Consider the following 24,138-nt stretch of genomic DNA (forward strand, 5'->3'; position numbering starts at 1 on the left):
GCACCACATTATTAGTTTCTCGCTTAATTCAATGGAGACCTATGGTGAGAAAGTCGGCGTGTGGATATCTATCGATTGCGAGGCAGCTGAGTCCACCGTTAGAATCCTTTGAAATGCCTTTCAGTGACCGTACTGTTTGATGTTCCATGTCCCAACTGGTATATTAACTGGCCATCCGAGCATAGCTACGTGTATTCTGCGACGAGAGACTTCACAGGACAGACTCATATTGCCTGGCCGAGCAAACGGGCTCGAAAGTGGATCACCCGGCTCGTTTTTTGTCGAGATAGTTGATAGCCTCGGCAATCAAATGTTACGCACTATGTAAGTAGGCATTGTATGGAGAACACACGAATGAAGATGCGACAAAAAATTAGCTGAAACGAGTGTGCTCTATCTCGGTTTTCGGTACGACGCAATGGGAAGAGATGAAACTAGCTACGGAATCACACCACGCCCGTTTGCCTCAATTCTTCTACCTCATCGGCATTGATGCCGAGGGTGCTGAGGACCTCAGTGGTGTGCTGGCCGAGCATAGGCGGCGAAGTTCGCAAGCTGGTCTTTGTCTCGCTGAACTTGACAGCCGGCCCAATGACGCGAATCTTTCCCGACTCCGCAGTGGGTGTCTGCATCTCGGCGACCATGGCCCGAGCCGCGGTCTGGGGGTGGGCGAACGCGCGCTCCATGTTGTTGATCGGGGCGAATGCGAGAGTTGTCTTCTCGAACAGGCTTGTCCACTCGTCTGTCGTCTTCTGCTTGAGGACGGCGCTGACAATCGAGTGCAGGGCCTCGCGATGTTCGACCCTCAGGGCGTTTGTCACGAACCGTTCGTCCATGATCAACTCTTCTAGCCCCAGAACCTCGCAGAAGGTGGCAAATTGTGCATCGTTGTTAGCCCCGCAGACGAGATAATTATCCTTTGTCTGAAAAGCATCGTAGGGCGATATGCTGGGATGTTGGCAGCCCCAGCGCTGGGCTTCAACGCCCAGGTTAAGCCACCCCAAGCCAACGTTGGTCAGCATGCTGATCTGCGTCTCGAAAAGCGACGCTTCAACTCGCTGGCCCTTTCCTCCACGGTCCCGAGCATAGAGTGCTGCTAGGATGGCTCCGTGCAGGTACAGCCCTGTTGACATGTCGACCATGCCGATGCCGGTTCGCACAGGAGGACCGGTCCGCTCGCCGGTAACATGGAGGAGGCCAGCTTCAGCAGCAGCGATAGGATCGTATCCTGCCCTTTTACCATAAGGCCCACTAGGCCCATACCCTGACAAATGTCCCTTGTGTCAGTGGCGTTGAGATCATCAAACACCTCCTGCGAACATGATCAAAATCAACATACCGGAAATGCTTGCATATATCAATCTCGGGTTCACTTCTTTGAGGGAATCGTACCCCAGGCCCAAACGGTCCATGGTGCCCGGCCTGAAGTTCTCGACCCTTGAGTCCACCAATAGCGTCAGCTTCAACAAGATGTTGATCCGGCTGTGGCATGTGGTCCACCTACAGGACGTCCGCCTTCTTCGCGAGCTCTCTCACAATCTCTTTTCCTCTAGTCTTCTTCATATTGAGCGTGATCGACTTTTTGTTGCGGTTCACCGAGGAGAAATAGTTCGACATGGGACCGACATTGGCCTTCCACGTCGGGCCTTCCCCGCTCATCTTCCAGTGTCTGGTGTCGTCCTAGATGGTGGGATATGGAACATGGCTTAGTCTCTAGCAACCTTTTGTCTCGTGGCCTGGGAATGAGACTTGCCCCTGTGCCAATGGCCTCGACCTTAATAACTTCGGCGCCATAGTCGGCCAGAATTTGCGTGCAAAACGGTGCCTTGATGGAGCGAGCAGTGCATCAGTTACCAGACCATCACAGCGCTCAAGGGAATACATCGGACTTACTGCCAAAACTCGGGACAAATCCAACACTTTGAGTCCCTGCAAGGATCCGCTTGGGCTCTGGTAGCCTTCTTCAGAGGGGCCAGAAGCAAATCGTCTTGTTGTAGTCCACTGATGTGGCTGGTTCACTCTACGAAATATCGCTCGTGGACCGCCTACATTAGCTAGAGCTGATCTCTGCGTAGTAAGAGGTATTGACGGCGTCATCATATAGCGCAACGCGGGCATTTTTGAGACGCAGTTGATGCACGATACCATGTAGGCCTTATGCTGAACTGGAGGACAGCGCACCGTCTATCTCTAGTTCTTATAGATTGGGGGAAGGATTTAAGAAGGATGGTACACGACATAAAGCATTGGCACACACAAGAAACATTGTATAGCCGAATCTCACCTCCGATGGTGTGTAAGCAGCATGTGGCGAGCAGTCGGGAGTGGGCCAAAGTCTACCTCGGATACGTAGGCGCATATATTTGGAGACCACCAGGATTGAATACCTAACTGGTGCTGGCCAAGATAGTCAAGCTGTTTGACCCTAGGGTCCGCTTGACAATTCAGAACCATGCTAGTGTTATAGTGGCTAGAGTTATAATTCAATTGCAACATAGCTCGACTTGCTCGTTGTTGAGTTGGGTCACTAAAACCACCGGCGACCTTCTCAATTCGATATGCGCGGCTAGCTAGGTATCTGATAATGCTCCTGTGCTTTTATGCTCTCGAATCTCCCCTCCTGGCTCGTCCTCGCAGGAAGAAGTGTTACCCGCAGACCCAATCGTCTTATATACATGCCTAATAGCTCTTCGGCAGCCCCAATACGCGCTGCCCGATGTAGTTCTTGATCATCTCAGCACTCACAGGTGCGATTCTCGATAGGGTCGCTTCCCTCATGTAACGCTCCACATGGTACTCCTTGGTGAATCCCATGCCTCCGAGAGACATGACGGCCCTCTGTGCCGTGTTGAACGCGGCTTCTGCGGCCAGATATTTGCCCGCGTTTGCGTAGTCGCCATCGGTGTAGCCCTCATCGTAGAGTCGGCCTGCTAGATAGACCATGAGCCGAGCAGCCTCGAGACTCATCCAGCACTCGGCAAGGGGGTGCTGGATGGCCTGGTATTTGCCGATGGGATTTCCAAATACGACTCTGTCTGCCGAGTAGTTGCAGGCACGGCGCAGAGCGGCGTATCCGATTCCCAGAGCCTCAGCGGCCACCAAGATACGTTCGGCATTAAGTCCGTGCATGATGATCTTGAACCCGTCCCCTTCCCCACCGATCATATCCTCTACAGGGACTTTCCAGTCCTCGAAGAACAAGGCGTTTGTGTCCACCGCGTTTCGGCCCATCTTTGGAATCTTGTTCACCTGGACGGCAGAACGGTCGAGGTCTGTATACCAGACCGAGAGTCCCTCGGTCGGCTTCTTACACTCTGCTAGAGGTGTTGTGCGGGCTAGGATGAGAATCTTCTCTGCCACTTGCGCCGTAGAAATAAATACTTTAGAGCCCTTCAGAGTGTAGTACTTTCCATCTGAGGACAGACGTGCCGAGGACTGTAGGCGCAGGGTATCTAGGCCAGTGTTGGGCTCCGTGACGCCAAAACAGGCGCGTTCCTTGCCCTGGATCAGAGGCGGCAGATATCGTTTCTTTTGTTCTTCTGTTCCGAACTTAACAACGGGCTCCAACCCGAAGATATTCATATGGACCGTAGAGGCTCCGTTGTTGCAGGCACCCGACTCGGAAATGGTCTGCATCATGACAGCTGCTTCTGATATGCCGAGGCTGGAGCCGCCGTACTTCTCGGGAAGACATATGCCCAGCCAGCCATTTTCTGCGAGCTCCTTCTGAAACTCCCAAGGGAACTTTTCCTGCGTGTCTTTCTCCAACCAGTACTCGTCGGGGAACTTGGAGCAGATCTTGGCAATAGCTTGGCGGACTTCAAGCTGAGACTCTGTCCACCCGGGCAGGTTGGTGGGCAGATACTCGGTGGCACGAGCGTGGATCTGCCTCCCCGACAACAGCGGCGCGAGGTTCCGGGGACGCGCTGCCAAGGCAGGTCGACTGGTGACGGCAGCGAAGGATACGGAGAGGAACGGCCGGGTCGCAGTGATTCGGGTTCGCATGCTGGGCCACGATAAACTTGATCAGAGGCAATGGCGAATATCATATGTCTGTGAGGAGAACGACAAGATAAAAGACCTCATAGAGGGCTTGCTTAGGAATGAAAGGGAGAGTTTCAGTGACGAGATAAAACTCGACTTCATGAAGAATAGACTAAATCGCAGGAACCATTGGATGTCGACGTAACTCGTATTTATCTAATAATTACAAAAGAAGAGCCCCAGTTGAAAGCGGATGTATCCTAGGCCCAAGAATAACGTTGGTGTAAGTCGTGATAGGATTCGGTTGTGTTGATAAACAGGGGCGCCAGCACGAGAATGCCGAGGTGACTTCTAGTGGCGCAAACGCTCTTGTTCTGCTGCATCACGGGCCAAGATCCGGGACAGGATTTAATGTGGAGAGCAAAGCGACGGAGATGGAAGTCATTGTCGGCTGCTTTACTCAGGTCCAGATCAGGATTATAGACAGAAGAAAAGCCCGAATGCGGACGAGCAGTTCGTCACAAGTTGCCGGCGTGGAAGCAGAACTGCGTCCTCGTACATGATCAAGCTATCGAGTTGAGATGATGGAAGCTCACCCGGAGCTGCGGAAGCAGACTTCCGTCCTCGGGTCCGTATTTGATGCCACCCTTCCTTTCACCATAGGCTGTACCGCGGGCATGTCTGCAGCCGTCTGCGTCCAACCCCTCGATACCCTCAAAGTGCGCATGCAACTCACGGTCCAGAGCACCGCCAGAACATCCCAACTAGCTCTCGCCAGGAACATTGTCGCACGAGATGGGTTCTGGAGTCTCTACCAGGGCCTGTCTGCCGCCCTCCTGCGGCAGATTGTCTACGGCAGCTTGCGACTTGGGTTTTTCAATACTTTCGAGCAGCAGCTGACACGCCGAGCGCGAGAGCAACACACCACCGTGGGGTTTGGGAGCAGAGCACTGGCGGGGATAACTGCGGGCGCACTTGCGGCAGTCATAGGTACACCTACCGAAGTAGCTCTCATTCAGATGCAGGCAGATAGGATGAGGCCGGTCGCCCAACGGATGAACTATACTTCTGCCGTTGACACCATCCGACGCCTCGTGAAGCAGGAGGGTATCGCAAGCCTGTGGAAGGGCACAAGCCCTACCATCATCCGGGCCATGTCGACCAACTTTGGCCAGCTCGCCTTCTTCTCCGAGTCAAAACACCAGATCCAGAAGTACTCAGCCATGTCGGTCGAGAATCGAACCATCCTCGCTGCCACCATTGCCGGCTTCGCCAGTTCACTCATAAGCCAGCCCTTCGATTTCGTCAAGACGCGGCTGCAGAATCAAGCCCTGAGCAACTCGGCGACGGGACTCACAAGGTACTCGGGCATCTTGGACTGCTTTATGAAGATCTTCCGGGCCGAAGGTGGGACCCGGTTCTATCGCGATTTCTGGCCGTACTTCTTGAGAGTCGCCCCTCAGTCGTTAAGTGTCATATTCCATACGTTGAATTACTGCTCAAGGGCCGGTTCTAACAGTCAAGGTAAAACCATTAGGATCATTGCTCTGTTCTTGTCGGACTGGCTTGCTCAAGAGGTCAAGAGGCTGAGGTGATCAACCAGCTATGCAAATGGGACCAGTAGCAGCCGGTCCAGAATAGGAGGCCCGAGGGAGACCGCTGAGAATTCATAGACGTTTGAGACGGTCGAGACTTATTGCATGTATACTTCACAGATCGCTGATTGCTCCAGGCGCGCCAATAGTGTAAATGACAGGCTACACTTGACCGGCAATCTTTTCTATGATCCAAGCTATCAACCTCGTGATAACTACGGGTTTGGGGTCCAGTTGCCTTGCCTCCTCGGAATAGCCGCGGAGCGCTGCGTGATGACTAGGATGATAGATATGCTCAGTAAGAAAGGTTTGGGGTAGGAAATCCGCCTTCCAGAGCCATGAACAATCATGCAAATCCCGTCCGACGAGAGCATCACACTTAATCAATATTACGGCAGGACCAGCCTGATCAGACCTTAGTACTCTCACACCCTCTACGGAGGACCGGGCCTGTGTAGGACTACAAGACGCCAGCCGGGTCTGACTTGGTGGTCTTTGGAAGCCGAACCCTCGGCAACTTACATCAGCTTACCCGCTGCCGACCTCATGACCTCACGACTGAACAGCTCTGAGCTGTGGCTTGCCACGAAAGAAGATAAGTGTGTCCTACAAACTCATAAATCGCGTCAAAATTGCGTCGCATATTGTCTCATGATCACTCCTAAAGATATCAGCCAACCCCAGCAGCTCGAGATGACGTCGCCCTCGGTACCGGTACCCTTTTCTGAGCCGCCATGGCTCATGGGGCAGGCCTCTCCCTATTACTCCGAGTCTCATCGGAAATGGCAAAAGACGTGTCGTGACTTCATCTCGGAGCACCTCACTCCCTATGCCCTGGATTGGGAGACCGAGGGCGAGGTCCCAGCGCATGTCTTTCAGACCTTCACCAAGCACAACATGCTGATCCCTAACCTGCCCGCTCCTCTGCCCATTCAATTTCTCAAAGATGCGGGTATCACCGAGCTTCGCGGCGGACTGAAGATCGAAGACTTTGACTACTTCCATTTCCTCATCTATGTGTCTGAGATGCGACGACTCGGAATCCACGGCCCAAGCTCGTCATTAACAACGGGTACTGCCTACGGGATGCCTGTCATCATCACATACGGTAGCCAAGAGCTCAAGCAGCGTATCCTCCCCGATCTTCTCAGCGGCAAGAAGAGGATCTGCATTGCGATCACCGAGCCGGGCGCAGGCAGCGACGTTGCCAACGTGTCCGCCACGGCCGAGAAAAGCCCCTGCGGGAGATACTACATTGTCAATGGGGAGAAGAAGTGGATCACGAACGGAATTTGGTCGCACTACGCGACCATGGCCGTCCGCACGGGTGGTCCTGGAATAAGCGGGCTCTCGCTGCTCGTGGTGCCTCTGCTTGGACAGGACGGTGTGACGATGCGCAGGATGAAGACCTCGGGCGGGACGACTAGCGGAACCACCTTTATCGACCTCGAGGACGTCAAAGTGCCCGTCGAGAACTTGATTGGCAAGGAGGGCCAGGGCATGAAGATGATTACACGAAACTTCAACCACGAGCGGCTCGCTATTTCCATCGGCGTTTGCCAGAGCGCCCGGGCCGTGCTCTCCGAGGCCTTCGGCTACGTCTTGAAACGGGAAGCCTTTGGAAAGCCGCTCATAGACCAGCCGGTCGTGAGGAACCGCTTGGCCAAGTGCGGGGGAGAACTGGAATCTCTCTGGGCCTGGATCGAGTCCCTGGTCTATCAAATGTCGAGCTCCAGAGAAGGGCACGGACGGGAGGAGCTCGGCGGTTCCCTGGCGCTCTTGAAGGCGAGGTCGGGCATGGTGCTCGACAAGTGTGCGAGAACCGCAGTCCTGCTGCTTGGCGGCAATGGATATACCCGCACGGGGCAGGGCGAGTTGGTGGACAAGATTTACCGCGAGGTCCCGGGTGCACGAGTACCAGGAGGAAGCGAGGATGTCATGCTGGACTTGGCTATCCGCCAGCTAGTCAAGGGCTTTCAGGCCAAGACCAGGGCGCTAGAGACCGCAAAGTTGTAAGATGTTTGATCATAGATTTTCCGATACATCTCCGTAATCTGCATGGCCTACGCTTCATTCCCGATCATAATACTTGCCCAAAGGAAGACTTGGAGCAGCATGAAGGCTCAACTATCCCTGGTCACGCTAGTATTAGATGAAGCACATAGGATGGTGAGCTGCTTCTACAAGCATGACCAACCAATATGGCATGAACGATTCTGAGCCCGTTGCAGTACGGTTGACTAAGATGTTTGCAGGACTGCCGGCTGTCGCCCGAGGTCAGCCACTCGCCATTGGCTAATCTGTGTTGATTCCCATTGCCGAGGCACCCAGCGGAACCGCCTCAGCCATGCGGAGCATGATCACCACAGCAGGGATTGATCCTAACCATACTATTTATATTTGTCCAAACACTGAGAAGACAGAGAGATCCCGGAGACGCAGCTCTCAGGTTCATTTAACAGGAACGTCTCTCTTCAGCACGCCCATTGACTGGTACAGTACAGCATGATGTCACAGTTACGCTTTGACGGACAGGTCGCCATCGTCACAGGCGCCGGAGGCGGACTTGGCAAGGCTCATTGTCTCTTGCTCGCCTCGCGGGGAGCCTCTGTCCTTGTCAACGATGTTTCGGCCCAAGCCGCCGACAACGTGGTCCGTGAGATCACGCAAGCTGGAGGGAAAGCTGCCGCCAACCACCACAGCGTCCTTGACGGGCAACAGATTATCCAGGACGCCGTTCAAAAGTTTGGCCGGCTCGACATCCTTATCAACAATGCCGGCATCCTGCGAGATGTCAGCTTCAAGAACATGACAGACAAGCATTGGGAGGATATAGATGCGGTCCACGTCAAGGGCACGTTCAGGTGCACTCAAGCCGCCTGGAAGATTTTCCGCAAGCAAAAGTACGGCCGCATCATCATGACCTCGTCCGCCTCGGGCCTGTTTGGCAACTTTGGCCAGTGCAACTACGCGGCCGCCAAGCTTGGCGTCTATGGCCTGGCTGAGACGCTGGCCAAGGAGGGCGCCAAGTACGACATTCTTGTCAACGCCGTCGCGCCGGTCGCCGCGAGCCAGATGACCGCAACCATCATGTCTGCCGAAAAGCTCCGGTACCTCGATCCTGCATACATCTCTCCGCTCGTGGCTTATTTGGTCCATCCTTCCAACAAGGAAAACGGATCCGTCTTTGAAGTCGGAGCTGGGCACGTCTCCAAGTACCGGTGGGAGCGATCGCCGGGTGCAGTCCTGAAGTGTACGCCATGCCGCGAAGCCGGCCCAGAATGCCGATAGTCTGCTAACAGTTGTTGTGGACAGGCGACGAAACGTTTACGCCGGGAGCAGTGCTGAAGCGATGGGCGGACGTCAATGACTTCTCGAAACCCGATCACCCGACGAGCACTGCGGACATGGCAGCTCATCTTGCTGCGGCCTCAAGGCAGAGTAGAAACGATCCGGGGGAGGACATTCGATACGATGGTAAAGTCGCGGTTGTTACCGGAGGTGGAGCAGGGTATGTACTCGCGAAACAATGGAAGACTTCCAGTCCTTCACAAGTGGACCACGAGCAATCCTAACTGGCCTGCGACGATATCAGACTTGGACGTGCATACAGCATTGAGCTTGCGAGACGGGGTGCTGCCGTTATTGTCAACGACCTTGCCAACCCCGACAAAGTGGTGCAGGAAATTCTTGCATTTGGAGGGAAGGCGGTTGGGAACAACTCGTCGGTCGAAGATGGAGCTGCAGTAATCAAGACAGGTAAAAATCCCAGCGCCAAGGGTTGATGCGCAGCAACACCCAGAACGAGGGCAAGACGTGCTGATCCACGACGAATCTGATGGTCTTAGCGATCGATAACTTTGGTCGGGTTGATATTCTGATCAACAATGCTGGCATCCTGCGCGATAAGGCATTCCACAACATGACCGAGAAGCAATGGGACGACATCGTCAACTGTCATCTTCGAGGTACCTATGCTTGTACCAAAGCTGCCTACCCGCACATGGTCAAGCAAAGATACGGACGCATCGTCAACACAAGCAGCACCAGTGGGATCTACGGGAACTTTGGCCAAGCCAACTATGCAACAGCAGTAAGTGTCTCGATGCACATGGCCGTGAGCGCAGGTACTGACGGTCCTGCCCAGAAAATGGCCATCCTTGGATTCTCTCGGGCCTTGGCCCAGGAGGGAGCAAAGTACAATATCTTCGTCAACACGATTGGTCCATCCGCCGGAACGCAACTCACTGCGACGGTGCATAGCGAGGAGCTCGTCAAGGCACGCAGGCCCGAGTATGTCGCACCTCTAGTCCTCGCTCTGTGCTCTGATATGGTCCAGCCAAACCCGACCGGAGGTCTGTATGAGGTGGGCTGTGGCTGGCAAGGACGGACTCGGTGGCAGCGCTCCGGAGGCGTCACGCTCGACGTCGACCAGTTCACACCCGAGGCGATCCAGTCTCACTGGGGTAGAATAATTGACTTTGACGACGGACGTGCCGACAGCCCCGAGACGCCCGAGGATGGGCGAAAGAACATCATGGGCATTGTTGGACGCCTTATGTCGACTACGTCGAAGGCGCCTTCCAACCCGTGGCTCGCGGCCATCAAGGCAGCCAAGGAGTTCCAACAGCCGGCATCCGAGCATACTTACAACGACAGGGATACCATCCTGTACAACATTTCGCTCGGCGCTACTAGCGATCAGCCAAGCTTGGTCTACGAAGGGGATCCCAATTTCCAGGTCCTGCCGACGTTTGGTGTCGTCATCCCTCCCGCACCTTCGAAAGGGTTCGACATGTCCAAGATAGTGCCAAACTACTCATACAAGATGGTTCTTCACGGCGAACAATACCTTGAGATTCGCAAATGGCCTATTCCTACCTCGGCCCGCGTGCGCTCTCGTCTGAAGCTGGTGGACGTTCTCGACAAGGGCAAGGATGCTATCATCATCACGGGCAGTACTATCGAGGACTGCCAGACCGGAGGGGTCTTGTTCTACAACGAGACTACGCTTTTCGCTCGGGGATCGGGAGGCTTCGGCGGTCCTAGGACCCGTGCCGACGGAGCCTCGGCCACTGCTTCGCCCCCGATGAGACGGCCTGATTTCATCGCCAAGGTCAATACAGAGAAGGATCAAGCCGCGATCTACCGCCTGAATGGTGACAGGAACCCGCTTCACATTGACCCTGCCGTCGCCCATGCGGCAGGATTTAACAGTGGACCCATCCTCCATGGGCTGTGCTCCTTCGGTCTCACGGGCAAGGCCCTCTTGAGCCACTACGGGCCCTTCAGAAACATGAAGACAAGGTTCTCTGCCAATGTGTTCCCCGGCCAGACTTTACAGGTCGAGATGTGGAAAGAGGACCGAGTCATCCTGTTTCAGACAAGGGTCCAAGAGACGGGCAAGCTATGTATCAGTAACGGAAGAGCCGAGCTACTGGGTTCGGGTCCAAGACTGTGATGCACGAGGGCGCTGGTACGGAAGTGACATCCGTGTAGTAGTGTACTTAGCTGGGAGATATACCAAAGCTAGGCATGAAAATTTCCGCGGAATCGATGTGCCCTGGAGTCCGCTCTAGGTTCATAATCTCGCAAAATACTATTGAATATCACACCGTCTACCTATATCTGGAAGGAGTTCCAGCAGAGTGACCCTCCTCCCTTTCTCAGCTCGACTGGTCGACACAATAGCGATGTATTGGGCTAGCCTATCGATGGGACAGTCCCCAGCTGTCGAATCAAACCCGTATCTCGCCTGCCGCATTCTTGACTTGTGTTAGACCGGATAAGAGGTCCTAGAGGGCTGGAAAAACAGTATATGTTTTTTAGCCTAGCGGTCCAACAACTTGCTCCCTTTGTTCGATTGACAATTTGGTGGACCTCAGGCTGCCCGAGCATTTTACGCCACCAGGACCCGCCCGGAACAAAACCTCGGCAACTTGAACGATGGAGTACTTGGATGGAAGGCAGCCCAGCTTCCTCGCCGTCACTTTGGAAACCACCAAGCATACATCACGCCGCTCTTGTCAAAATGTCGTACACTGGGGAAACAGCATACATCACGGGTGAGAACTCTATGATTCACTAAGATGAGGTCTTCGTGCGGAGGCTAACATCGGTCAACCAGGTGGTGCAAGTGGCATCGGCCGCTTCGTCGCCACGGCGCTCGCCAAGAAAGGGTATGCAGTGAAGGTCCTCGATTGACAAGGGTCCTAACAAACTCTTCTTGTAGCATGAAGATCTTTATTGCGGATCGCAACCTGGAAGGTGCCTTGGAGACGGTCAAGGCACTCAACAAGGACTGCCACACCGCGTGGGCAGTGAAGATTGACGTTGAGGACTGGGAGTCCCAGCGTGGTGGCTTCGAGGCGGCTGTCAAGGAGCTCGGCCGAATCGACTATGTTTTTGCTGTGGCCGGAATTTTCGAGCAGTCTTGGCTGCCTAACAGAGTCGGAGCCACGACATTCGAGAAGCCCAATCTTACTACAATCGACGTAAACGGAACTGGTGTGATGTACACCTCGGCGCTGGCGATTCAGCAATTTCGCCGTCAGGCGCCAAGCAAGTATGGGTTCCGTGGAAAGAGTAGGTCTCAATTCATACCACCGTCTTTCTAGGCTTCCCAAGCGCTCACCAGATAATACAGTTATCATTGTGTCCTCCGGTGCGAGTTTCTATAGCATTCCAGCCATGCCTATATACTGTGCCTCAAAGAAGTAAGTCTTCAATCGTTCTCTAATCACACGTCTATGCACTCGCTGACGGCGTGCGATGATAAACAGCGCCGTTGTTGGGTTCGTGCGCACAATGGGAAAGCTTGTGGCCGAGGAGCAGATGACTCTGAACGCCATCTGCCCCGGAATTGTAAGAACGGCTATTTCCGGGGGCAGCTTTTATGAAATTGCTGAAGAGAAGGGTGTCCTTGTGTCTCCGGAGACCATAGTGTCGTCTTTTGAGTCCCTCCTCGGCACGAACCCAGCATCTGGTGACGCTATCGAGGTGATGCCGGGACAATTCCTAGTCAAGCCTGGTGCTGAATTCACCAACGAGAAATGCGAGGAGAGCGTGGTCCTGACCTACAAGAGGACATTGGAAGCCAGAGCAAAGGCATCTTAGATAGTCTGGTGCCTTTCAAATCGAGCCCCGCTCAGTTTGCCGTGAAGACTGAGAAGACGTTACAAGATGAACGAACAATAGTACTTGGATTTACTCCGCATGGAACAGGTGTATATGAAGCGTCAGAAGAAAGTCTTGCGCCTGAAATAGCCATTATTTCCCAGCTAGTAGCATCACAGATTGGGCGCTGGACTTGCCAAACTGAGGCAGGGATGAAAAGGTCGAAGATTATCTCGGTTTCTGGTGCTATGTAAGGGATCTCAAACTTTACAACGTCTTGCGTTTGACTGGCATATAACAAGTCTCCATTTACACATAGTTAACAATGTAACCCCTCTTGACGGCGTTGACTAATTCTTCATGCTTCGCAGACTAAAAGTCAAACGCGTCTAGCACATCATGGTCATCCATGAAATCACAGATACGACCAAGGAAGTCCCTAGTAGTCGCTTCAGTCTGCATGTCCGGCATGAGTTTGGATGGAGTGAGAGTCAGCGTCCAGTAGGCGAGAGCACCGAGAGACTGGCGTCGGATCTCAAGCCACGCCTCATCCACTGTCACCTTTGGGCCACCCGCCTTCTCAAACTCGAATAGGTACAGCTCGACCATCTCTTTGTCCCAAAGACGACGCTTCTCCGTGGGGACACCGGTGCCCAAGACGTAGGCCACATCCCGAGACCAGTGACCCCGTGCCATAGCCTGCCAGTCTGCCAGACCCATGTGGCCGCTGGGCGTGATATACCAATTGCCTAGGTTGCGTGAAGTCTCCATCGTTAGCCATTCTCGATCTCTGTACGACCAGTCCCTGGGATTCATACCGAGATGGACATCCCCATGTACAGTCGTCTCCGGCAAGGAGGCGTTGCGCTCCACAGACTTCAACGTGGCAGGCCAGATTTCAGCCTCCCTAGCGAACAGTCTGGGAGGGATTTCTCTCCGTGCCTCCCTGAATCCGTTACGGCAGGCATCTTCGATTCCAATACTAATCAGATTCTGAATGCGGTCCTTGTAATGCAAAAGGCGGGGAAAGAACGGCTCCTTGGACTGATAGAATCGGCCGTGGAGCTTGGCCAGGATCTGGAACTGCTCCGCAAACTGAACCTTGGTGAGAGCCGTCTTGTACGTGCAGAAATGGGTGGCACTGCCCATGTCTTTAAGCATGATCATAGCCGCCCACGAGTCCGGGTTGTAACCGGCAAAGTACGCGGTCGGGGCCTCGATTTCGATCAAAGGCCGGACCTCGTTGAAGAAGCAGACTTCTGTGTAGGTACCTCCGACCGACAATGTAATGCGGTTATTGATGGAGTGGGCGGCCTTGCAGAATACTGACTTGGGCATCTTGTCAGCCTCAGCGCCTTCCCACTCGATGTCGATGCGCCGTCGCTCAGACGAGCCGTTGTCTTCCGGGCCCAGGGCGAAGTTTTTGACAGAAGTGTCTTTGCGATCTCGGGCCAGCGTGGCAGTCAACCACTCCCTTGTTATGCTGTCATACGAAACTGGGATGTCCCCATACTTGCGAGCAATGGGTGGGTTCTTCGCCTCTTCTGCACAGCACCCCTTGATAGATTCGACAGTGTCGCTTCTAAATCCGCCAATAAGAGACATAGTGCTTTTCGGTAACGCGAAGGAGACGTCTTGGAGATATGGTTTGATTGATTGGTTCGATGAAACGGAGAGCCGAGACGAAGGACCAAGACACTAATATAGCAACGAGCTAGCTCTAGACAAAAAGACCGAGCTGCGCTGTCCCCGTCCGTGCACCTTGGATAATTAACTCGGCATCCTTGTCTGACAACTGCCAGGCCTCCGTTGAATACCTCGGCGACCTTTTCAGTTTTCTTTGAGCAGCAATCTTCCTGACAATGGCAAGGCTGTGCTCAGCTGCAGCACTTCTTTCCCCGCGTCTTTCCCCGCGTCCCTCCCATCTTGACTGGCGGCCCCGCGTGACGTTTCCCCAAGATACAGACTAGTTCCCCTGATCTCGTATGAGGCTTATCAGTGCTCCATTATATAAAGAGGGGTTGTTTCCTGCTCTTGGGAGGAATTATATCATTTATCGGAGGACTCAAAGCCGACACTCATAGTTAAATATCGAATCCTTCTACTCTGCGGCCGAACTGTCATGGCCTCTCCCGGCACTCCCCGTCCCGCAATGACGCGTGTGGTTTCTTGTTCTCGGTCCACGGAGAAAGATCTACCCGCTGGCGCTGTTGATTACAAAGACCATGGCGAGGCGGCGATCAACAGCGCTGATGATGGCGGCAGCGACGCTATTGACGCCAAAGAAGTGGCCAAGACTCTCCGCAAGATGGACTTGATCGTCATGCCGATGATGACTATTATCCTGGCATTCTGCTACATTGACAGAACCAACATGGGCCTTGCCATGGTCGTTGGCATGGGTAAAGAGTTGCATTTTGGGACCTACGAGTACTCTATCGCCCTGCTGGTCTTCTTTCCCGGCTATGCCATCGCCGCTCTGCCTAGCAACTACGTCCTCGCAAAGGTGCCGGTCAGATACTGGCTTCCGCTCCTTTCGGTCTTGTTCGGTCTCCTCACACTTGGATGCGGGTTCGTGCGCGAGTTTGCTGGCCTCGCCAGCGTACGCGCTTTTCTCGGCGTGTGCGAAGCCGGGTCAGTTAGATCGTTGCCACTTTCGTTCCCGCGAAGTCCTGAACGCTAATCTAAGGTGCGAACAGCGTCTACCCGACAGTGGTCATGGTCCTCAGCTCGTGGTATCCTCGCTACCACTTTGGGAAGCGAATGGCCGTGGTCGGTTGCGGTGCCTCGTTGATATCGGCCCTGTCCGGGGTGCTCGCGTGGGCTTTTTCGCGGATAAGTACCCCCAACTATTCGGGCTGGAGATGGATCTTCATACTCGAAGGTTCCATCACCACTATCTTAGCCCTCGGCGCCTTCTTCGTGCTCGATGAGTATCCCAGCAAGTCCAAGTTTCTCAACGCAGAACAGCGCCGTACTGCCGTCAGGATGATTGCGGAAGATAGAGAAGAGCTTGAGGACCAGAAGTTGACGGTCGGTCTCGTATTCGAATGCCTCCATGACTGGAAGATCTGGATCTTCGGAGCGGTGTACATGTTCAGCGTGGCCGCGACGTATGGCCTGGCTTACTTCGTTCCGCTCATTCTGAACCAGAGGATGGGTTACAGCGGCGCGATCAGCCAGCTCATGTCGACTCCGCCGTACTTCTACGCCTTCATCCTCGCTGTGGGTCTCGCCACTGTCTCAGACCGCTGGCGTATGAGGTCGCCCTTTGTCATCTTTCTGCAGCTCAATGTGGTGCTGGGTATCACCTTGACGCGCTGGGGGCCAAACACTGGCTCCCAGTACCTGGGCCTGTTCTTTTGCATCGGTGCATCAATCGTCAACGGCCCTATGATCGTCATCTACGCCCAGAATAACGCACCGACCCGTGCGAAGAGGTCCGTCAGTTCAGGGCTGCAGCTTTCCTTCGGTGCTCTAGGAGGGATCATCGGATCGACAGTCTTTCGGTCCCAAGATGCTCCCACCTATACGCCGGGAATCATAGTTGTGCTTTGTTTCTCTGCAGCCATCATTGCCATTTGCAGCCTCATGAATATCTATTTGAACCGGCTCAACCGGTTGCAGAAGGAAACCGGTGTGGTTCTGGAAGGTCAACGGTCGTTCCTCTACACGCCATGAGCTCCTTTAATGGTAGCCAGCAGAATCATGTACTAGGACCACGTACCACTGCAGAACGAGATGAGAAATATTTGAAAAAGACGACTTGTTTCCTTTTAATAAAGTATTCAAACCATACCATACTAGTTGCACGCATTGAGCGGACAGTAGTGCTCTTTGGGTTACTCGGAAGTCAATTCTCAGTGGTACTGAAAGCAACAGTTCGGTCATCGCCTTATAGTGTAAGGCATCGCATAGTTATGTTCATGAATTCCGACACTGGACATCAACACTGTACTCACTGCTCACTTCCCTCTCCCCTGTCCTCCACGGGAGATCTAGCTTTGCTTCTTGTACAGGAAGCCACCGACTGGCTTCAGAAAGTGAGCCTTGGTTTCAACAGTGATGTCCTTCGTGGCGGCTTGAAATCTCTTGACCTCGGGACTTTCGATATGAACCTTGAAGTAGTGGTCCTGACTCTCGTAGACGCCCAGGAATCTGACGGTATCATTGTCCTTTGGATCCGGGTACACGCTGAACCCGAGCGTTCCCGAGTCACTCTTGCCGGCTTCAACAACCTTCCGAAGGGCTTCAAGGCCCTCAGGGCCGGCCCCGGACTTGAAAAACAGCTGCAAAATGCTGACGAAAGGGTCTGACAAGGCCGATACCTCAGGGCGAGAAAAGCCAAGTTCACAGTCAGCCCCGAGAACTAATGTCATAGCACCATCACCAAGCTCAGCCGTCTGGAGGCTCTTCGCCACCCTCTGGACCGTCTCCTGTTGGCAATGAAGAGCGAATGCGTCGCTGTTCTGGTATCTTCACCAATCGTGAGCTATCACGCGATGTATCGCTGGGGAACATCTCGGGCACTCACTCTTCGACCACGTATAGGCTTCCGGGATCAGCGGCATCCATCCCATGGGGCACGGCCACCAGGTACTTGAGAGTCCCCGATTCTTTCTTTTTTGCGACGGATGCTGTCTCCAGGAGGTCTTCAAGTATCTGTCATTCATCAGATATGTGCACATGTTTACGACTAGCTGGGCTGGACCAACACTGTCTCTGAGCGCTTTGCTTTTGAGTGGAAAACACGCGACAACGGACGCCATGGTGAATATCGACAGGGGTGCTCTTGGGAATGGCGTAGAGAGTGGATTTCTGCTATCGTTGCTAGTCTTTGCAATCGCTTGAGAGTTTCGCCGTAAAGTGGAATTTAGACTGATGTTTAAGTCTCCAGTCAAGAGCATGTCAGTGGTGTGCTTGCGTAAAAGCGTGTTACGTGGCTTTTATAGCCGAGGGACCACCTCTAGGAAGACTGGACGTCAGGCAGAGCAGAATTGCCTCTTTTGGTGTGCCCTCTCCAGAGTGCCAGTCTACAAGCGAAACTATAGACTCCCACCTCTTAAATATATTGGAGGTGATCAGCAACGTAGGAACTATTGTCCAGACGTCTATATCTCTTGCGTACCAATAGTCGCCTCTGCCGTTCCCCGTTTCGAGTGAAATGCAAGACAGAGTGATGCACCGGTCAACCGTCGGCTAATTATCTGGCCCCGGTCCGCATGTAATAAGTCTGTAAACTAGTACGTCAACCAAGCCTCAAGCCGTCAACAATGTCTACTGATCATCACTGAAGAGCGACTGGTTAATATGTCTGGGGCTTTAGCGTGTCAAGGCATTCACGTTCTCGAGCTGGCTCTTGCTGTCTCGGACGAGTGTGCTTTGATAAGCTCAGCACGTAGTCCTCTCTGTGGTGAATCTGCGGATCAATACCTCCTGTAGAAAGCTACGTGCCCCAGCTATTAAGAGTTACATAAACAGTAGGCATAGCTTTGCCCCAAAGTCTCGGCCTTGCAAATTCACTTACCGACGAAGCAAACGGGCTCCAGCGGCGAGACCGGGCGCTCCGCTCTGAAGGGGGTAGGTACTCGCCTGACCAGCCATCTTTGTGGTTATGGCTGGGTTGGTAGCCGGTCTTGTAATGGCTATGATCAACATGAACAGGGAGAATTGCAGCTCTTCCACGCACTACGTCACTGGATAAGCTGAGGTTAAAGGTAGGTCAAAAGTAGGGAGCCCCGAGCCGACCGATCTTCAAATGCCACCAGACAACCATATTAATACCCTGAAAGGTGTAGACGAGGTGCTTTCTGCCATTCAGCCCCAGGTCCTGAAGACGCCGGTGGTGGGTTATGTCCCATGTTTCCATTGCCACTGTCGTAGAATCACATGGGGTCATGGGACGGCCCGCGATGTGGCAAGCTATGGGTAGAGCCCGTTAGGGGTACAGAAAGTAAACGAGTGGCGAGTAGGTAACGTATTTAAGATACACTGGCAGCTAGGCTCTAAAGTACATGTACAAGTAGTCGTGTAAGTAGCCCACCAAAACTAGTGCTGTTGGGTCACAGCCATACATGGAAGTTCAAAGGCCGACTGACAAAACGAACGTCTAGAACCAATAATCCTCTTACATCTATCATCTGGATCTATGCCACAGACTAGTGAGGTTCCTCCTAAAACCCCGTTAACTTCTCTTCCACCACTAAGATCCCTCAGGGGATGAGGGGGATAGACTCTGGAGGCCCAGACTCTGGGACGATTTCTACTTGTATCGTGTAAAAGCCATGGGCCTGTCGGATGGAAAGGGGAGTTATGATGCCCTGCTTATTACTCGAGGTGGATACCCTGGGACCTGGGGTACCTGGGGACTGGGGTACCTGGGGACTGAGGCGGACACAAGGCTTCGGACTACGTAACCGAGGACAGTAGGAGGAGTCCTCGGCCACCATGGTTGTGGCCTGAGGTCAACATCTGTCAACTAGTAGGTATTTGAGAAGGCTTCATCCCGCATAACCGAGGGCAATAGAGTGCAAGCTGGCTTATGGCATCGTTCCTTACAAATATTAGGCAGAGAGGTATTCTTTTAACCAAATCTATTTAATTGTGAACTCTGATCCTGGCCTGTTAGACTCGAGACTAGACTTGAGGCATTGGTGACTGAAAGGCCCCAGTTCCTAACCATACTATCCCCTTGCCTTTGTACCATCATGCCTTCTGTCGTAGAGAGATTCTGTAGTCGGCTGACTCCGGCTTCCGTTCCCGTCGGAATAGTGTCACTGGTAAGTCACCGCTGTCTAGTATGCGGGCACGGCATGTCTATGTGGTCCCTTTTTTGGCGTTGGACTCTGGATGCTGAACTTGGTCGTCTAGTGGGCATTATATGTGGTCACTTCCGTGATTTACAACCTATTCTTTCATCCATTGAGAAGGTATCCGGGCCCAAAGCTCTGGGCTGCTTTCCAATTCCCATTCTCCCTGGCCTGGTTATCTGGACGCGGACACAGAATCATACTCGATCTGCACCTCAAGTACGGAGACATTGTCCGCATCGCCCCGAATGAACTCTCGTGCGGCTACCCAGAGGCATGGGAAGACATCTGCGGCCACCGGAAGAAGGGCGAGGACGAGAACGGGAAGGACCCGGCCTTCTGGAGAGGTGATGTCCTGACCATTGTCGGCTCTGACCGAGAGCGACACGCTCGCCTGCGAAAGATTGTGGCACATGGCTTTTCCGCGCAGTCTATGCTGGACCAGCAGCATGTCTTTACGCACTATGTGGACCTCATGATGGACAGGCTCCATACAGCAACGGCCAAGGGCGAGCCCCAGGACATGACGTCCTGGTACAACTGGGCGACATTCGACATGATCGGCGACCTGACTTTCGGCGAACCGTTTGGTTGTTTGGACAAGGCCCAGCATCACCCATGGCCCAGATTGATCTTTCAACACATCAAGGGGATCGCCATCGCGACGTCTCTGATCAGGTACCCATTTGCTAATAAGCTTATTGCACAGCTGACACCCAGGTCTGTGGCCAAGGACATAGCGGGCCACTGGGAGTTCACTAAGACGCAAGTGGCCAAGCGTATGGCTTACAAGGATGCACGGCCAGATTTTATGATGTCCATCATAAACGCCCACGAAAAGAAGGCAAGTTATCTTGTGGTTTTCTGTGATCCTCACAGGCGACGCTAGGCAGATCCCTGACTGCAACCTAGAACATCTCGCACGAGGAGATCGTCGCCAATGCCAACAACCTCGTGGTCGGCGGGTCCGAAACGACGGCGACCACGCTATCGGGGGCGACATACCTGCTGGTAACGAACAGGCCGGTCTTGGACAAGATCTACGCCGAGCTGAAGGCCAGTTTCACGCACCAAGACGAGATCAACCTCATCAGCGTCCAGAAGCTAGACTACATGCTGGCGGCGCTTAAAGAGTGCCTGCGCATGTACCCGGCGGTGGCGTCGGCCATACCGCGCGTCTCGCCGCCCGGGGGCTCGACCGTACGGGGAGAATGGATACCAGGCAATGCAAGTAACCACCTCGCCACGGCTTGAAAAAGCATAAAGCGCTGACAGTCGACCTCGTGCCAGACCATTCTTCAGATATGGCAATGGCCAATGTACCATAACCCCCGACTGTTCAAGGATCCCGAAGTCCTGGTCCCCGAGAGGTGGCTCGGTGACCCGAGGTACGACAGCGACAAGAGGGACGCCGTGCAGCCATTCTCCGTCGGTCCCCGCAACTGCGTGGGCAAGAAGTGGGTTTCTTTCGTCGTGTCTGCTGCGCAAGTAATGTTACCGTATCTTCCACTGATATACGTTGTCGATGCAGCCTCGCCTACGCCGAAATGCGCCTTATCTTGGCAAAGATGATTTGGAACTTTGACTTTCAACTTGACCCTTCCAGTGAGGGGTGGATGGATAGGAACCTTCTCTACTTCCTCTGGGAAAAGCCGCCACTGTATATCCGTTTGGTGCCTAGGGATACTGAGGGAGAAAAGGGGGCTGCAGCCATTAAGTGATCTTAGATATCATCTCGGCCAGGTATGCTATAATAAGTATAGGGAGATTATAACATGAAGAGGAGGTGAGAAACGATCCCCGACGCCCTGATCCATGATGCGACGGGCTTGCTTGTCTCCAAAGCTGGTCTAGATCTGCAGAAGTGCCAGGATGAGGATGGATTCGCGGATGCTCCGCGTCCAACAACACACATGCATTGCGACGTCAATGGTCTAGAGGTGGGACTCTCCAGTCGACGACGCTCTAGTTTCTAGGCGCCATGGACGGTGATCGAACTCACCAAGGTTCGCCCCCAGCGGATGGACTGATAAAAGCTTCCGATGATGATCTTCTGAATTGCGTTACGACCGCCGAAGGCCTGAGCCGAGCCTTGACTGTTCACTTTCTGCTCGAGGCCTCATAGCCCTAACCCGAACCAGAACTAGAGCAGCGCAAGGCGGCATAGCGAGAGTTTATCTGACAACGCTGCCCTCGCCTGATTACAGGGGCGGATCGACTGCAAGTTTTGCATCGTGCCATCTCTGTTGATTACGCAACAACTAGTGTTTAATCGATGTACACTGCTATATGCGTCCTTTGCTCGAACACTTTCCCAACCATGTCCCGACAACACGCAACTAACAATGAGATTTTGGCTTCTAGGGTTGCTTATTAACAAGATAGACAAGCTTTTCACCCCGAACCTTCCCGTCCTCCAGATCCTTCAAGCCCTTTGGAATGCCTTCAAGACCGCCAGCTGCAAGTCGATGACGGTGTGGTTTTACGAGGCCCTATGGCAGCATCTGGTTAGCTGAGAAGTCTTTCTGCACACTTATCCTCCCGCCATTGATTGCTCCACGACAGTCAGCTCAAAGGTGGCAATGCACAACTCGGCTCACCCTTCTGATCAGTCCCTCGGCGATGCCGTAAAACTTTTTGCCAAACTCAAAGTCCTCCTTGCTTCCCGGCATGAGGTCGGAGCCGAATTGGATATCCTTGCCGAAGACGGTGTACATGACTGTGGTTGTGGACTTGACGTCTGACCTCGGACATTGTTTCGGGTTAATGGTGCCGTACGCCGGACTCAGATCCGGAGAGTCTGTGAGTGCGTCCCCGCAGATTCGGGCCGTGCCCTCGGCGCCGATAGTGTCCCAAGCATATCTCAACTTGTTGTCCGTGTATCTGCGGACTTTGGCACCCACGTCCGCATCCCTGTAGTCAAGGGCCAGGTCTGCTCCGAGTCGTTTGACGTAGTCGAAACTCTCTTCCCCGCATATCGTGATAACAGAGTACCCAGAGCTAAGTTGAGACCAGGTCGTCAAAACCGGGCTTTACAAGCCTGAGAAGTAGAAGGATCGGGGAGGGGGGCTTGGTTGGTACATACAGCTTTGCGAACTGGATCGCCAGGGCTGCGGTAGAGGTGCCGCCACCATAGATCAAAACATGTTCATGCCTATTTCTCTCTGAAGGAGCCGAGGCCGAGGGGAGATCGAGTTGCATGGCCTTCTGGTACAGGCCCTGTCCGACAGTGATGGTTCCCAGGCCGAGGGTGGCCGCCTGGGTAAAGTCCATGCCCTCGGGAATCCTCATCTGCAGGTCCCCCTTGACGACTGCGACCTCTGCAAAGACACCGCCGTCCGGGTTGACTGGATTGGCGCCGTGGGCGCACCCAAAGATCCTGTCTCCGGGCCGCCACGACTTCTGGACGGCACTACCCACGGCCTCGACGATGCCAGCATAGTCGCACCCAACGATGCACCCGGGCTTGGCACGCTTGTACCTGACGTTCTTCCAATCGGTGGGGTTTAACGCCACGGCGACGGGCCTGACGATGACGGAGTCCTCGTCGAGCTTGGGACGCTGGCGTTGTGTGTCGATACCCGCTCCGTTACCGTCGAACACTACCGCCTTCATAGTCGAGTTCTGGCGGGTATGCATGGCAACACCACTGCGTGACAGAGAGACCACGCCGTTCAGGCTCGAGCCTGCAAATCCGAAGTGCCGGGCCCTTGCAAGAGCTGCATGGCCTTGGGAAAGGAGTGGAACAATCCGGGAAGAAGCCATAGTTGCGGCGGTCAGCTGGATTCTTGAACCGAGTATTATCCTGTGTAGCACGCATATTTATTCTTTTCAGAACTAGGTGAAGAGCATGTGCATGTGTAAGTGTGGATATTACGCCTATTTCCGGCGTCCGAAGAGTGGATAGAGAGGCCGGGAATGCTTATCGAGCTCGCCTGACCTAGCTATGCCGGATGGCCCTCGGCAATTTGCGGTGCAGGGCTGGTCGACGTATTCTCACCCTAGATATTGAGTGATTCTGGTTCAGGTCCAAAAAGCTCGTCACTGGAGTCTTTGAAAGTCATTCACCCTTATGCATGCACGATCTCGCCATACATTGGGGTGGATAGGCTGGACCTTCAATGTTGGCGTGCTGCTCCTGGCATGTAAGCCCTTACCGTCCCTTATCGAACAACATGGCCTATTTCGCTTGTCAGGTTATTACGCATGGTACGGGAACGTTTACATCGCGTGCGATTTATTATTTAAGTTCCTAGTTGCCTTGGCTTGGCCAGCTTTGCTTCATCTCTTCTCTTCCCACCACAGTGGTTCGGGAGAAGGAGTTAACCAGAAGGCAACTAGTCAGCCGCAGACATAACCATTTCCTGACTAGTGCACTACGCTGTGAGAATGACTTTTGCGTTGTGTTGCGGGCAGCGGGGTAAATTGACCACATTTGGCAAATCGCCATGGCTGAGAGAGTGGTCAAGGACTTGGAGGTAATACTCCTTGACCCGTAATAGTCTCCACCTCGGCTATCAGCTACTGCACAGTGTAACATGCAGTGTTCCACACTCTCAAGCGGGCCGATACATTCATCACTCGCCTAGGCTCATCATAGTCTTGACTATGAAGTCCTGAGTGGCGGTGACCTG

General features: G+C 53.7%; 10 protein-coding genes across 10 annotated transcripts; 5 read left to right on the plus strand and 5 right to left on the minus strand.

Moving 5' to 3' along the window:
• Positions 1-446: 446 nt before the first annotated feature.
• Positions 447-1,563, minus strand: E0L32_002989 (uncharacterized protein; the record flags this gene model as incomplete). Its single annotated transcript, XM_031137238.1, has 3 exons — positions 447-1,264; positions 1,340-1,437; positions 1,505-1,563. 3 exons carry the CDS (start codon positions 1,561-1,563, stop codon positions 447-449), a joined length of 975 nt encoding a protein of 324 aa, XP_030999599.1.
• A 1,116-nt stretch (positions 1,564-2,679) lies between these two features.
• On the minus strand, positions 2,680-4,005 carry E0L32_002990 (uncharacterized protein; the record flags this gene model as incomplete). The annotated part of the gene is made up of 1 exon (XM_031137242.1): positions 2,680-4,005. The coding sequence occupies one exon, from the start codon at positions 4,003-4,005 to the stop codon at positions 2,680-2,682; it is 1,326 nt and encodes a 441-aa protein (XP_030999600.1).
• A 560-nt stretch (positions 4,006-4,565) lies between these two features.
• On the plus strand, positions 4,566-5,579 carry E0L32_002991 (uncharacterized protein; the record flags this gene model as incomplete). The annotated part of the gene is made up of 1 exon (XM_031137243.1): positions 4,566-5,579. One exon carries the CDS (start codon positions 4,566-4,568, stop codon positions 5,577-5,579), a length of 1,014 nt encoding a protein of 337 aa, XP_030999601.1.
• Positions 5,580-6,125: 546 nt separating this feature from the next.
• Positions 6,126-11,040, plus strand: E0L32_002992 (uncharacterized protein; the record flags this gene model as incomplete). The annotated part of the gene is made up of 5 exons (XM_031137244.1): positions 6,126-7,591; positions 8,084-8,832; positions 8,895-9,090; positions 9,193-9,338; positions 9,428-11,040. 5 exons carry the CDS (start codon positions 6,126-6,128, stop codon positions 11,038-11,040), a joined length of 4,170 nt encoding a protein of 1,389 aa, XP_030999602.1.
• Positions 11,041-11,610: 570 nt separating this feature from the next.
• On the plus strand, positions 11,611-12,695 carry E0L32_002993 (uncharacterized protein; the record flags this gene model as incomplete). Its single annotated transcript, XM_031137245.1, has 5 exons — positions 11,611-11,644; positions 11,707-11,758; positions 11,812-12,164; positions 12,226-12,295; positions 12,362-12,695. 5 exons carry the CDS (start codon positions 11,611-11,613, stop codon positions 12,693-12,695), a joined length of 843 nt encoding a protein of 280 aa, XP_030999603.1.
• Positions 12,696-13,067: 372 nt separating this feature from the next.
• E0L32_002994 (uncharacterized protein) lies at positions 13,068-14,300 on the minus strand (the record flags this gene model as incomplete). Its single annotated transcript, XM_031137246.1, has 1 exon — positions 13,068-14,300. The coding sequence occupies one exon, from the start codon at positions 14,298-14,300 to the stop codon at positions 13,068-13,070; it is 1,233 nt and encodes a 410-aa protein (XP_030999604.1).
• Positions 14,301-14,817: 517 nt separating this feature from the next.
• E0L32_002995 (uncharacterized protein) lies at positions 14,818-16,376 on the plus strand (the record flags this gene model as incomplete). Its single annotated transcript, XM_031137247.1, has 2 exons — positions 14,818-15,329; positions 15,395-16,376. The coding sequence occupies 2 exons, from the start codon at positions 14,818-14,820 to the stop codon at positions 16,374-16,376; spliced, it is 1,494 nt and encodes a 497-aa protein (XP_030999605.1).
• A 317-nt stretch (positions 16,377-16,693) lies between these two features.
• E0L32_002996 (uncharacterized protein) lies at positions 16,694-18,299 on the minus strand (the record flags this gene model as incomplete). The annotated part of the gene is made up of 4 exons (XM_031137248.1): positions 16,694-17,171; positions 17,230-17,357; positions 18,129-18,141; positions 18,223-18,299. The coding sequence occupies 4 exons, from the start codon at positions 18,297-18,299 to the stop codon at positions 16,694-16,696; spliced, it is 696 nt and encodes a 231-aa protein (XP_030999606.1).
• Positions 18,300-19,402: 1,103 nt separating this feature from the next.
• Positions 19,403-21,225, plus strand: E0L32_002997 (uncharacterized protein; the record flags this gene model as incomplete). The annotated part of the gene is made up of 5 exons (XM_031137249.1): positions 19,403-19,474; positions 19,566-20,363; positions 20,417-20,704; positions 20,795-20,961; positions 21,036-21,225. The coding sequence occupies 5 exons, from the start codon at positions 19,403-19,405 to the stop codon at positions 21,223-21,225; spliced, it is 1,515 nt and encodes a 504-aa protein (XP_030999607.1).
• A 639-nt stretch (positions 21,226-21,864) lies between these two features.
• On the minus strand, positions 21,865-23,269 carry E0L32_002998 (uncharacterized protein; the record flags this gene model as incomplete). The annotated part of the gene is made up of 3 exons (XM_031137250.1): positions 21,865-21,996; positions 22,105-22,504; positions 22,590-23,269. The coding sequence occupies 3 exons, from the start codon at positions 23,267-23,269 to the stop codon at positions 21,865-21,867; spliced, it is 1,212 nt and encodes a 403-aa protein (XP_030999608.1).
• Positions 23,270-24,138: the final 869 nt, after the last annotated feature.

Source organism: Thyridium curvatum, assembly GCF_004353045.1.
Source record: "Thyridium curvatum strain D216 chromosome Unknown NODE_12_length_601061_cov_81.036774, whole genome shotgun sequence".
Taxonomy (NCBI): domain Eukaryota; kingdom Fungi; phylum Ascomycota; class Sordariomycetes; order Thyridiales; family Thyridiaceae; genus Thyridium; species Thyridium curvatum.